The following is a 13,740-nucleotide window of genomic DNA, read 5'->3' as shown; positions in this document are numbered from 1 at the left end:
CATTCCAAGAAACATGTGGTTCTGAAGTTGCTTAACTTCATCCAGAGTGGCACAGCAAGTGACATTTTTCAACATGCACTCCCCCACTTGATGAATGACACAGTAACTTTTTTTTCTCTCTTAAGTAACTGAACACAGTACACAGTACAGAACTTGACAGAATCCCCTAAGGAGACAGCTTCCCTCTTACTGCTCCACTGCCAATAGAATTAAAAGGTTAAAGAAGTCATCAGATTTGTCAGATCAGTTTTTTTGGATGGGGTTAGAATCATATAATTAGAAGCATCAGTCGAGTTTTTAATTGCAGCTTTCATAGAGGAAAGGGCAATGGTTCGAGTTTATAGATATGTAATTTTATTGTTCTGTTGCTAATACTTCTGAGACCTATTAATTGCTGCATCTTTCTCACTAAGTTACTGACGAAAGTTCTGCTTGTATGAAATTGTGGCGAATGCATAAACTGTGCCTTACTGATTCGTGGTGACATTTTACATGTTTTTCATGCATTCTTAACCTCCATTTGGAAACTGTCAATTTGGCACATGTTCCTGAATTAGTAAGAGCAAATGGAACGAATGCAACAAAATCTTCTCGACTATTTGCAAGCAGAAATTAGTCCAGGCTTCGCACGGTTTCAAATATATCTCCAGATTTGCTCCTCTTCTCCATTGGAGTTTCGAGAAGTAGGAAAAATTAAAACCTCATAGCATTATTTCCTCTGTTAATAATGTCGGTGATGATCACGATGCTTCTGAAGAGATGTTACTTTGAAGCAGATGGTAAATTTGGACTCTTATCATCTTAGAGCTCAGCATCAATATGGAAGCCAGTAGAGGCACTGTCATCTGTCTCACACTCTGCTGCACACATCGTCTGGATGCCTTAGAGAAGGCCGCAGAACTGCTTTTATTGATGATAGAAGCTGAAGTCAGTCTAGGGACAGGTAGCGTGTTTAAACAGCAAGCTCCTTCGGCCGCCATGCTGCCGGAGAACCACACGAACGAAACAGCTCTGCATTCCTAGCGAGCTGGACTTTGTTCAGGCTTCTTAAGGCCAGCTTAACCAAGAGGTCAATATGAGATGAATTTCCCATGTACTGAGAGTTTCTGTGTATTAAAAACTACAGCATGATGCAAAAAAAAAAATGCATTGACTTATTCTCATGACTGGATGTCGTCGTGCTTTGGGGGTGACGGGCAGGCCTTGCCTTCTCTTACTGCTGTTTGATTAAAAGGTGCCACTACAGGATTGACTTGATAATCTCACCAGGTGCACACGTAGAAGAAAATATATTTCATGGTTCACAAATCGATTCACATAAACCAAACAATCTGCTGGTTGTTTGAATGTAGAATGTTCTGTTTTGCTTATTGGCCACAGGGGCAACAATCTTACCTTGTTGATGCCAGGATCCTGCTTTCCTGCATTCACTCTGAAATGACAATAGGCTGCAGCCTCTCAGTGTTTAGATCTGCTTCGTTTGGAAATCTTTTAAGTAGTAATAATAATAATGTTTTGAGGAAATTGAGTGGAACACTAAATTATGCTCTGATACCTAAGTTCACACTGTGCAAGGCTAAAGAAGCCGAAAAAAATCAATGCACTTTTAAAGTCATTAGAGATCATAAGTGAAATGACTCTGTGTTGCTTATCTAAGCTTTTAGTGTGCTGTGGTATTATTATAAAATCAGCCTGAATCTGCATTAATTTCACAGTCTTTTTCTCTAAGAAGCCCAGGGGTGCATGATGAATAAAATGTAAATCTGAGAAGGCAGTGTTTTTTATTAGTGAGAAGCTCAATGAGCCATGTAGTTGTAGCGATGACCTGCATGGTGGCCAACGCTGGTACGAGGACCAGGAACAGGCAGTGCAGAGTCTAGTCAGTTTGCAGCACAAGGAAAAATAGGCATGGAAAGTTCTTTAGGTCTCACAATGTACATTCAGAGAAATGTACATTGTCTTGTGTATGTTAGCCTTCGGGTCAAATCTCTGATACATTTCAGAAATCCACAGCTTTCGAAAGTCATGAAGGTTTTTATGCAAATAAAAATTCCAATGGAGAATTTTAAAGTTTGCTGTTTATGCACTTTTGAATATTCTCAGAGTCATAGAGCATTTGTTTTGTTAATAATTAATAATTACTAAACAGCTTGTAACAGATTTGGTATATTTGTTTGTATTTGAATAGCATCAGTTTGTATTTCTACATACATATATACATATACACACACATACATATATGTATATTTTAACTACCCAGCAGGGAGGAGATATATTTATTTGCTAACATTTTGAGCTCTTGAAATTTCTTTGCTAATTTGCCCTTGGTGTGGGAATGTTCTTATTTGCTGCTTAAAAAAAAAAAATAATCAGAGATAAAATTTGAAGTACAAAGCCCTGATGTGTGGATGCCCTCAGTAAAGATCAGCAGCCAAGGAGAAAATGGAAAAATAGCAACTTTTTATTTTAGGAAATGCAAACTAGATCTTGCTAACTTCAAACCCTGTGGCTAAAAACAGTACCCAACTTCCCCCCCTAGTTTCCATTAAAAAAAAAATAAAAAATAAAACTAATCAATAAATAAATCTTTCTGCTTTGGTCAGATTAGCAAGTCAGCACTGTGAATAAAAAGCAAAATAAGATAAAACCAAAAGAGAGAAGTTGTTTATTTTTATGTACTACTGAGAACAGTGTCGTCTTGTGGCAGTTCTCGTAGATTGTGTTGGTTTAACAAGCGTCCAACCCTTTTGTCTTGTTGTTTTTTGTCTTTCCTGCTCCCTGTCCCCTTGTTTCCCACAGGCTGTGCGTTTGTCACATTTTCTACAAGGGCAATGGCACAGAATGCAATCAAAGCCATGCATCAGTCTCAGACCATGGAGGTACTGTATCATCTGCCCTTTCTTTGTTTTCTTTGTGCAAATGATGGGGAATGGTAAAGCAATTCTCTCCTGTGTGGATTGTTCACATGACAATCACAGATTTAAACTTTCACCATCTCGATTTTCATTCATTCATATTCATTCTCATTCTCTCTCTCTCTCTCTCCCTCTCTCTCTCTCTTTCTGCATTTTTCCCCTAATGAATTGAAATGCATTTAGTAAAACCTTCCACTTGCTCTACAGTTATTTTTGGAGCCTTTTATTGCAGCAGCGCAGGTCCTGCGATGTTAAAGTCATGATGCACTTTAAGCAAAGTGTCATTCTGGACCTAAAGGATCGAGTACGTTCCCCAGCCCAGCGTTGGTATGGACGAAACAGTAACAGCCCCCGCCCCAAGTTGCAGCTTGCCCTGCACTAAGTCACAAGGTTCTTCTTGTTACTTGGGGCCAAGTTATTTATAGTCAAACAGAATTGTGTTTCTGCATCAAGAATGCTGGAGAAAGTTAATACTTCTCCCACTTCATTTTACAGTGAAAATGCTGATTTCTGAGAGTCCTCTGAAAAATGAGATTTGTCTCCTTGCTTAAAAAAAAAAAAAAAAAAAAAGAGCAATGACAAAGAAACATAAAGGCTCAAATTCGGTCTCCTAATGAGAGATAGCAGCTTTAGGGGAAGATAAACACACTGGCGTGGGCATCCACCCACAGACGTAGATAGATGGCTCTCTACTTTTAGTCTGTGATTTGGGTCATGGCCTTTCAGAATTTTGCACAAAAGCTTTCCGAGAGTGATATGCCGTTACTTCTTCTGTATTGTCCGATAGAATCATTTGGGAGTGCATGTTCTGCTGTATCGTGTACACTGTATCTTTGTGTGTGGGTGAACTTTTCCGGAGGTGGCCTTGTGGTGTTACTGAAGCTGTGTTTTCCTATTTAAAAAAAAAAAAAAAAGATTTTCAATTTTATTTAATGTGCAAAAAAACTTTTTATGGATTGAGCTTCTCTTTTGGCCCCATTTTGCTGGGGTTTTATTTTATTTTATTTTTTGTTCGTTTGTTTTTGTTTGTTTTTTGCAATGCTGCCTCTCCCAAAGCATGCTGGGAGCTAAGTGATCCTTCTGCGTCATGTTTTGTGGGCAACTTTTTTTATAGTGAATCAAAAAAGGTGGGTGCCAAGGGGGGAAGGAGTGTGCATGGCATTGTCATTAAGTGTTTACTGTACTTTTCTGAGTTGTGATATCAGCATTGCAAAGCCTATTGTCTTTTTTAAACATTCATTTTGACTTTGATATTCCTAACATATCTTATATAATCAATGTGTTTTCCTTTCAGTGCAATGCATTTTTAAGACCACCCACACCCCCCCTCCCTGAAGGCAAGCTCAGGTGAAAGTCCGCCATGATTAGGAAATAATTAGCAGGATTTGCAATACCTAGGAAATCTGGTCTTGTAAAACACACAGTTATTTATGTGATAGTGTTTTGGGTCCCCCTTTCTCTTCACTAAGGCTGCCCCATTATTGTGGATTTCCAGCCACATCTCAGCTTGTAGATAAAAATGGAAGTGCTGTTAGGGAAAACAAAAAAGTCTTTACCTGTATTTATCCTCCATTTACGTGTTTCATTCTTAATTATTCTTATTTCCGTAATTTAGTGATTTGTCCCCATAGTGGTCTCCCGTTAGATAATTTTTTAACCTAAATTGTTTCAACTCTGTCAGAAACATTGCCACCCCCATTGGAGCCCCCCTGAGTAACTCTCAGAGCCACAGAGAAAGCTGACGGGGCCCCCTGCTTTCCTTTGTCACTGTAGAAGTGGCATTCAAGACCCTAAAGCAGAACTGGGCATGACCCAAAGCCAGGGAAAAACTAGGCTCTCAAAACGGGAAGAATTTGTTAGAGCGATGAGGCGTATTTAAGACACCCGTGACCCTTTATTCACATCTCTATTGTGAGAAAATCAAATTTGGTGTGCTTGTTTTTAAAATCTGACATCCATGCTTAAACAGGGGCCCTCAGAAGAAGAAATTTCTTCAAGAAAATTGACATTTTAAATAGGTTATATATTATGCAGTTACATAGTTGTACAACTGAAGTTGTCTGGGTTTTTTCAACTAATTACGTTATTTTCAGGACTCTGGCCTACATCTTTAACCAAGATGTATTATCTGATTCAAAAGGATGTAAATATCAAATGAAGAAGGTCTTGAAAACAGTTTTATATTGTGCTTTTCTATTTCTTCAGTCCCCTTCACACTCTCCCCAGCCTGTTTCCTCTTTCATGGTTTACATGAGCCTTTTTAAAGCCATCATCATTGGCCTCATTTTCTGCTTTTATATCATTTTTTAGTGTTTAAGGAAGAAAAAAAAACAATAAATGTACTATGAGGAGGAGATGCTATAATTTGTTATGGAATAAATTTGAGGCAACAATAATGCTTTTCCACGCAGAACCCCTTCTTCTCTAAATAATTTTCATCTTCAGAGTGTTTTTGCTCTCTTTAAAAGTGCTGAAGTGCCGAAACGTGGAGCAGATAAAGAAAAATGAATTATAGATTTTTTTTAATGACGGAAATATTACTTTTATGCAATTGACTGACATGTAACACCCCACGACTCTGCCTGCCATGGCTGAAGCCCCGTAGGCTGGAGGTTGAGCCCTGAAACAGTCTTCTCATTTTTCTTTTCTTTTTTTTTAATTAACAGACTTGATAACCTCATGCATTCATAGCTACATCCCCAATAACTACCCACAGTGATAAGGGAAAAAGAAAACGCAAGTTTGTTTTTTAGAAGAAAGAAAAATGACCCAAAGGCAGTGGAAGGGAAAAGCTCATTTAAATAGGAATATAACATCTCTGAGAGGGGAGAGAGAGGTCTGTTACCATGCTGAGTGCTAGTCAAAGTTTTTATTTAATCACTTGGGTAGAATTACTTCTTTTTTTTTTTACCTCAGCAAAACGTAGCAGCCTTAATTGTGATACAGTGTCTAAGGGAGCCACCCTGAGGAGAAAGAGGGGACAGAGGGGCTCAGTCTGCTGAGTACCGGCCAAGTGGCACCTGCGTGGAAGGTTCTTTGGAAGGAGGTCTTCATGCTTGAGGAGTAGGCCGTTACTCTCCCTGATGATTTTATCTTCCACAGAAGTGAAGTCACCCTGTTACGTGGCCTTTGGCCATTTCCTCCTCCCCACCCCTATTCCTTGCCTTCTAAAGGAAATTAAAACTGAAAGAAGCTTCTGGAATGGGTGAGGTTCATTAGGGGAAGAAGCCAAGTAGATCCTCCTCCTGCCCATTTAAGATCTCTCTCCTGTAACTAGAACGTGCTTCTGGCTTTCTGGGGTTTGCAGTAGCTCCAGGAATCGCAGGTAGAGTAGACATGAGGTTGGAAGGAAAGAAGAGAGACCTTTCTGAAAACATGTGAACGGTGACTTCGGTCGATGCCTGTGTTCTCTGACGGTCTCCTTCCTTCCTCCAAGTTACTAGAACGAAGCCAACTTGTTCTCCCTTTTGTTGCTGGATCGAGATGATTCCCACAGTCCCACAGCCCAAAAATACACAACTGAAAATTGGAAAGAGTAAAAAAAATACGTGAATGAACGGGAGACACCTGCATTCCCATTACAATTTTTCCCCCTTTGTCCAACTCTGCTCACTTGTGCAAATAGGCAGCTACGCAGAGACGAGTCTGTCTTTAAGACGAGCAAACCACGCAGCTTAATTAAAGAACGTGGGTGTGGTCCGTTGTCACTGAGGCCGTCCTGGGAGGTCGCAGCAAGAGAACATGAAGAGAGGGAGGACAGGCAGTTTAATAATCAGAGCAAGAACGCAAATGGCCTCACCGACCACCCCGATTACCCCCAAAGAAACCAGTGGCAGTCTCTGGAAGTTTCTGGTCGAGGGCACTATTCAGAGGAGGAGGAGGAGGAATATCAAACCGCTTGGAAGCCATCCCAGCCCATCCCGTGTGTGCGAGGTAGCTGAGGGAGGCAGCCCCGAGCAGACTGAGCGCCCCAGGGCATCCAAGCAGGCTGTAACCCCTCTCCGCTTTCCGATGTGTCTGACCACAGGGCTGCTCTTCACCTATCGTGGTGAAGTTTGCGGACACTCAGAAGGACAAAGAGCAAAGGCGCCTCCAGCAGCAGCTGGCGCAGCAGATGCAGCAGCTCAACACTGCCACCTGGGGGAACCTGACGGGGCTGGGCGGACTGACCCCGCAGTACCTGGCGGTAAGTGGCCGGGAGAGGCAGCGGGGCTGGGCCCGCGCTGGCTGCAATCCTCACTGAGCATTTATGGGGGATCCTTTTCCACCTTGAACTGATGAGCATAAGAATGGGGTTCTTTTAATTCTTGCCTGATGGAGGCAGGGCGGAGTCCCGCAGGCTAGACTGCCGCCCGGTGTCACAGTCAGGTGCCTAGCGTGCTCGCTGGCTGCCTGGCCGGCTCGTGCCCGGCCCACCAGGACCGCAGCCAGAATCCCCTGGAACTTTCATTCCCTGATCTTGGGTCTTCCCAGTGGAGCTGTGTCGGTAACATCAAGTGGTCCTTACTTCATCCGTTTGAAACCAACAAAACTAGATCCCATCTCAGGCCAGACGGACCCGGTTCTTTCCCCCATCCTTCATGTTTCATGGTTTGTGAACTTTCACTGTCTTGTTCCTTTGTGCTACATGCCTCCCTTTGCCGGTGTCGTTACTAAGGCACAGGGTCCAGCATGTAAGACGAGCCCCCCAGTGAGGTCTAAACAGGACAGAGCAGTGAGCCCCAGCGTGGCCGTCACAACATCCGGTGGTGGCCGCAGGGCCGCATTGCAGTCACCCCTGCGAGATGGGGCTGGAAGGCAGAGAATACCCCTGAGTTGTTGTTTGTACTTAAGCTACTGCAGACCCTGCTCCTCCTCCTCGCTGGTCTGCTTCGGAGCGTGCATGCTGGCCTTCACATTTCTGATTCCATATTGTGAGTTCGGGCCTCTATTCCAGCCTCTGAGACGGAGCGTGCGTGTACGTGTGGTGTCCTGATTCTGTCACGTTACGTTTTCACTGTCCCTCTCAGAACCGTGTTCTCCGTCAGCTTTGCCTTGTAGCAGGGGCCGTAGTGTTCTGTGAAACGTCCTCCCTGGTACTTTGAAAGGTACGATTCTCCTGCTCGCGGTCCAGATGAGGAAAGGGAGGCCCAGAAAGAGGTTGAGCGCCTTTCCCCAGGGCACTCAGCTGCTGCTGGGGCACGGAGTTCAGCTCTGCGCGTGCCAGCCAGCCGCCTGCCGCCTCTCGGGACTGGGTGCAGGCGGGGATGAAGGGATCAGCTCCGTCCCTCCCCCACCCTTGCCCCACAGTGGCCGCTGGGGTCCGGACCGACGGGGTGCTCGGTGCAGGTTTGGTGATGAGTGACAGGCTGGCTTCCCCCGTCTTCCTCGGAGTCGCTCATGAAAGCATTGACTCCACTTCCTGTTATGTTACTTTCTGGCCGTTTCTCCACCTTATGCACAAACATGCCATGAGAGATTCGGTCGGGTGTGTATGCTGTGCTGTCTTTTTCTGTCAATCTGAAAATTGTATTTAAAAAGCGATTCTAGCTTAACAATAATTTGTTTTCACAAACTTGTGCTGTTGGAATGCTCACACAGCATTGATCGAGTTGGGCTTCCCAGAACGATGTCCACCCTCAGTCTTCGGGGACGTCTCCTGCGCCCCACGGCTCATGGGAATCTCTGGCACGTGTTTCTGTGACCACAGTAGGGGATTCGTCTCAGCCTCACGTATAGAAACATGCTATTATAAGCTCTTGCTATGCTTTCTCCTGTCGTGGCTTCGAGTCTTTGTTAGTCACTGTGTTCTGTACGTTTCACTTGAAAATCCTTTACTCGGGAAGAGCCCTCGGTTGTGCTGAGCTACCGATCCTGACCCCGGCTTACCAGAGATCGGTTATCCATGGGGTGATCCTTAGTGGCGCTTTAATGCCATCCGGTTACCTCCGTTTACCTCAGTAGGTGGTAATCATTCCTCAGACTGTCTCCAAAGCTAATTTAATGTCACCTTAGTTTTTTAAAACTCATGTGAGGAAGGGCTTTGGGGCTTGTAAACACCAGAGACTGGAAAGCCCAACACATCAAACCTAACTGCAGTATTTCGATCCCAGAGGGTCACCCCCAGCTTCCCCCACGGCCTCCTCCCGCCTCCCTTGCTCTGTGTGAGTGTGACAGTGTGTGCGGCACACGCCTGTGCACACGGGATACCCAGCCGACACACTCCGAGGAGCCAAGCGTGAGTGGACGCTGCAGGCTGTGTCTCAGCACTAGTGCTTGTTCGTGCCGGGACCCACGACATTTCGCCCGTGGGTCTCGGGCATGATCAGCCCTGGATACTCCACACTGCTGGGCACTCTCGCTTCAGTTGACAGGTGCCGTGTTTTTGAGTCCCATCCAGTTGTAGAGTTTTCCATATTACACTGAAGAGGCCTGTCCTTTGCCAGAGGATCCGTGTTCTGCATTGTGTTCTGCAGAGCTCCAAATATGTTCTAAAAGCTACTTTTAAGGAGTGAATTCATCTTGTTCTTTCTAAGCCCATAGTGTTGTAGCCGTGTTTCAGTAATACCTTTAGTAATTCTGCGCCCTCTGGTATCCATGCACGTTTGAACACAGGAGGTAACTATAGGCTCGCCCCCGCCACGAACTCTGTCTGCCTCATTAAAGCGAATATCCGTACATCCAGCCCAACAGTCCGCAGAGCACTAAGCAAACCTCCAGTGCAGCCGAACGGGACCAGTCTAGGAGCTCTTGGGGACAGGAGCCACGTGCCTTTATCTTGCGGCACCCACTGACTCTGCCTGGCAGCAGAGACGTGGTTTTGCATGCTCTAGGGAAAAATGCAGACTTTTTCACAGGTATATGAATATCTTTTTTAAAAGACTGATGTATTTATAACGAACAGCTCCAAAGCACATTGCACCAGTTAATTCCAAGTTTTGACTGGCAGTGTTTCTCTCTGCCAGGGAAGATCATCTTAGAAATGGCTGGCCATGCGCTTGGTCATACAGTTATGTGTGGCCGTGAATAGATGCACGTGTGTCTGTGGCTGTCATGGTGATCTTCACGTTGGTCCCAGAGTCAGTCAATTCATGTGCTTCTCATGAAGGATAAAGGAAACCAAACCATGCAGGAGAGTAGAGGAGATGGGGGTGTGGACCTTGATTGACAGGGATGAGTTTTGGTAACTGGGAGACTACCAAGAGAGACCATTAGTCACGCTGTGTTGGTTTCAATAGATTTAACACCTGGTTGTTAAAAGCAGTAAATTGATTAATTGTTTTAAGGCAGCAGTGTGAGTGTGTGTTTCCCAGTGTCTGTGTTTTTTAATGGAGATCACACATTCATATGCATTTACAGCCCCAGGCCACCTCTGTAAATGTCCGGTAAACTGAACTTGCACCCCTGTTCAAACAGGAAGTCACTTTGTCCTCACCTGCACCTCGTTCTGACCTTGCACTTGTGCTTTCGTTGGCAGCTCCTGCAGCAGGCCACCTCCTCCAGCAACCTGGGCGCGTTCAGTGGCATTCAGCAAATGGCTGGTAAGTCACGAAGCCGCTTTCCTTTCCACTGAGCCATTGTGTGAGTTTGGGGTCAGTTGGGAGGGTAAGGAAGAGGAGGAGGAAGAGTAACTGACCAGACCTGTTAGCTTTCCCGTGCCAATTTCCGATAAAATTGGCATCAGCTGCCCTGAAGGGGCGCTCCTGCCTCTTGCATTTCCTACCCTCTTTTGACTATGCCTAACAGCTCTCAAATGAAAACTGAGAATTCCTGCATAGTGTGTGTGTGTGTGTGTGTGTATGTATATATTCTCCAGCCATTTATTGTTTTTTTTTTAAACCGGATTGATTACTGGGGGATTTCCAGCAAGATTCCTATATCCAGGGCAGCCGCGATGATTGACATCCCTCTAAAATTTTAATAATAGGCAGTCAATAAAAATGTTCTGACCTCCATAATGAAAGCCGGGATTGCAGGCCTATCTTTGATGCAGTTTGCAGCCCTTGATAACGGCAGACAATTAACAGGGTGCCTTTTTTACTCTAGTGCCCCAGTTGGCAGAATTGCGTATCAGAAGCCTTTCTGTGAAAGTCTAATCTTTGTTCTTGAGGAAATCAAAGGGTGACTGTATTTGAAAGCCGGCTGGTGGAAGGATTCCTTTTCATAATGAGCTGTGCCAGTAGTCACGGAGGTGCAGTGATTAAGCGAAAGGTCACTCCTACTGTGCCCCCTCCATGCTGGTTGCCTTACCGAACACGGGGCCAGGCAAGGCGGCGCCTGCGATAAATCAGAACACAGGTGCCCATTAACCTGCCAGGAGCGACAGTCGGAAAGCTTTTTCCTTGTTTGGTTCCAAAAAAGTGGGGGAGGGGGGGGCAAGGAGAAGAACAGATTTTTGGCATATTGGAATCAAGCACAGTTTGTTTTTAACCAAGGACACCCTGAATCAATGAAATGAAACCTGAATGTATAGAATAAAAACCGGATCTCTTTATCTGTCACTATGAAAACTCCATTTTTCCTCTTTTCTTTCTTTTTTTCTTTTTCTTTTTTTTTTTTTTTCTTTTCAAATATGTAACCTTGGTTTTTTCCTTATTTCACTGTGAATGAATCTGGAAGGATTTTTCCATGATATTTCTGCCCATGTGTGCCATGTGACAGCCAGCCCACGCCTCCGCTGTGGCCTAAGGCTAATGGCAGCTCATTGTGTGAAGGTACACACCACCAGCAATAAAAACACCGCTGGATTTGTCGTTGGGCTTGAAATCTGTTGCGCTGACAGCTTACTCTGTTGTAACACAGCTTTTTGGATTATCAAAGAAAATATCGTGAAATGACAAATAGTTAACTCATTCAGCGGTATCTTTACGAATACAGTTTGGGGAGCCGGCCTTGGAGCTAGAAATCACATGGAATGTTTATTTTTAATTCTATGATGAGAACTGGAGAGGCATAAGTAAAATATCCAGGGGGTTTTCTGTTTTAAAAGAAAAAAGCTCCCGATTGCAAGCGTTAGAATAAATGCTAAGATTGGTCACACCCTCAGCCCCGGCTGGTTTTCTTCTAATAGTGTGGACCTGCCCTGATCCGAAATTAGGGGCTTTCCTTGGAAGAAGTCTCAGGCTCTCCCACTGGCACAGCTGAGTGATGCAGAGAAGGTCACCGGGTCTGCAGGCTACTGGCGAGCGTGTCACCCCAGGCGGGCAGAGCGCCCTGTCGGCTTTCATTAGGAAGCCCCTGCCTCTGCCACGCCAGCCGTGGGTCGGGGCGTGAGCATTCACGTGCCCTGCGCCTCATCTGAACACTGAGGGTGTCTGGGAGTCCCTTTATGAGGAGCTGTGGCGCACTTGGCTAATTTATAGGCGTTCTGTAAATGCTCTGTGCTTCCCAGAATACCCATTTCTTGAGCCTTCACCATATTTCAGTTCAGCACCTTAAGTCTGCACGGGCTGCGGAATCAGATGCTGACCATTCCATTATCTGTCGTCATCTCGACTATCTTAGAGTGTCCGAGGGGCAGTTGTCCAGGTTGTGCACGCTTGGCGATTTCAGCAACATTCCTATGGTCTCACCTTCCTGAGTATTCGAAGCATTATAGTTTGGCGTATCTTTCCCCCAGGCCTCTTCTGTTCTTTCGTCCCAATAGTAGGGCTCAGCTTTTGTCCTTGTGGTTCATCTGCACCAGTAGTATGAAGTGATCCTGGTGGGTTGGTGGCAGAGATGACCTCTGGAAGCAGCTGTCCCAGCTCCTGCAGGTGTGAGAGGACCCTCTCTTCTGTGTACCCTCAAAGCTCCATACTTTCTCCCACCCTCGCTTCTCTGGTACCCCAACTTTGTGGTCCTCCAGGAGGGCGCAGCCTGGTGGCCCGTGGCCTCAGACCTCACTCTAAGAGCCACTCGCGACTGCTCTTGAGTGGATGAGTGAGCAGGGTCACTCATGCATTGACATGCATGAATTTATGTTTTGGATACATTCCCAATGGGCCTTAGGTTAAGTGCCTGGTTTTTGAATTAAGAAATTTGGTTTTAGCCTTTATGTATAAACCAGAAGAATAGTACATAAACTAATGACAGAATCTTTGCAGATGAGTTGCTGGGATTTGGAGATAGTTTGTGTGATACAAAACGTAACAAATGCAGTAGGAGCCATGCAGTGGTGGCACAGTGGGGGAGGGACCCGGAGAGGTCATTCATCCCTGCTCATGCTTGCTGAGTGAGTGATGTCATGGCGTAGGAGTAGGCTCATAAACAGTTCGGTTATAATTTTTATGCATTACAGTGACATATATTACAGCCTTCACGTCCAAAATTCAAGTAGTCCAGCCTGCGACACTGTCACCCGAGAGAGTGAAGTATCTTTTCATAAGCCAATAATATTTTGCCGCAAACAACTCTCAAAACATGATGGTCTATCCTTCAGGAGTCTGAAGTTTATAGCTAGAGTCTAAAATGCCACATTTATATGAGTGAAACATTTTCTGTTTGAGGAGAATATAAAATAAAACCAAGAAAAGAAATACAAAAAGAAATTTTAGATGACAACTTCCTAAGTAGTTGCATCAATAAGATGAGACATAGCTGTATGTTTTTTCCCAAAAAAATCATACCATTTTCCCTTCAAACCAAAAATAACTTCAAATGTGTTTTACGATTTTTATAGAGGAGAATCTTGACTAAATGTGGAATTTGAAAACAGAAAATGGATTAGGATCGCATCTTTATAAGTAGAATGCTTTTATGTATACTTTTGGTGCCTCCTAGAAGTTGACTGATTTTATTTTCCCTCATAAAACTTCTAATAAAAACTCGTCCTTTTCTCACTCAACTGGTGGTATTCAGTGAATCT

The 13,740-nt window shown here is 44.5% G+C and overlaps 1 protein-coding gene across 16 annotated transcripts in view; it reads left to right on the top strand.

The window, feature by feature from the left end:
* Window positions 1–13,740, top strand: part of CELF2 (CUGBP Elav-like family member 2) — a 724,899-nt gene that overhangs the window by 659,477 nt on the left and 51,682 nt on the right. For all 16 annotated transcript variants that reach the window (XM_075997468.1, XM_075997471.1, XM_012740321.3 and 13 more), the window contains 3 exons: window positions 2,800–2,879; window positions 6,943–7,101; window positions 10,372–10,435. In XM_075997468.1, coding sequence (XP_075853583.1) covers window positions 2,800–2,879; window positions 6,943–7,101; window positions 10,372–10,435 — 303 coding nt within the window. The remainder of the gene's footprint in view (window positions 1–2,799; window positions 2,880–6,942; window positions 7,102–10,371; window positions 10,436–13,740) is intronic.

This window comes from Microcebus murinus, chromosome 25 (assembly GCF_040939455.1).
Source record: "Microcebus murinus isolate Inina chromosome 25, M.murinus_Inina_mat1.0, whole genome shotgun sequence".
Lineage (NCBI taxonomy): Eukaryota > Metazoa > Chordata > Mammalia > Primates > Cheirogaleidae > Microcebus > Microcebus murinus.
The sequence above is the reverse complement of the archived record's forward strand: the minus strand, read 5'-3'. Positions and strand labels throughout refer to the sequence as shown.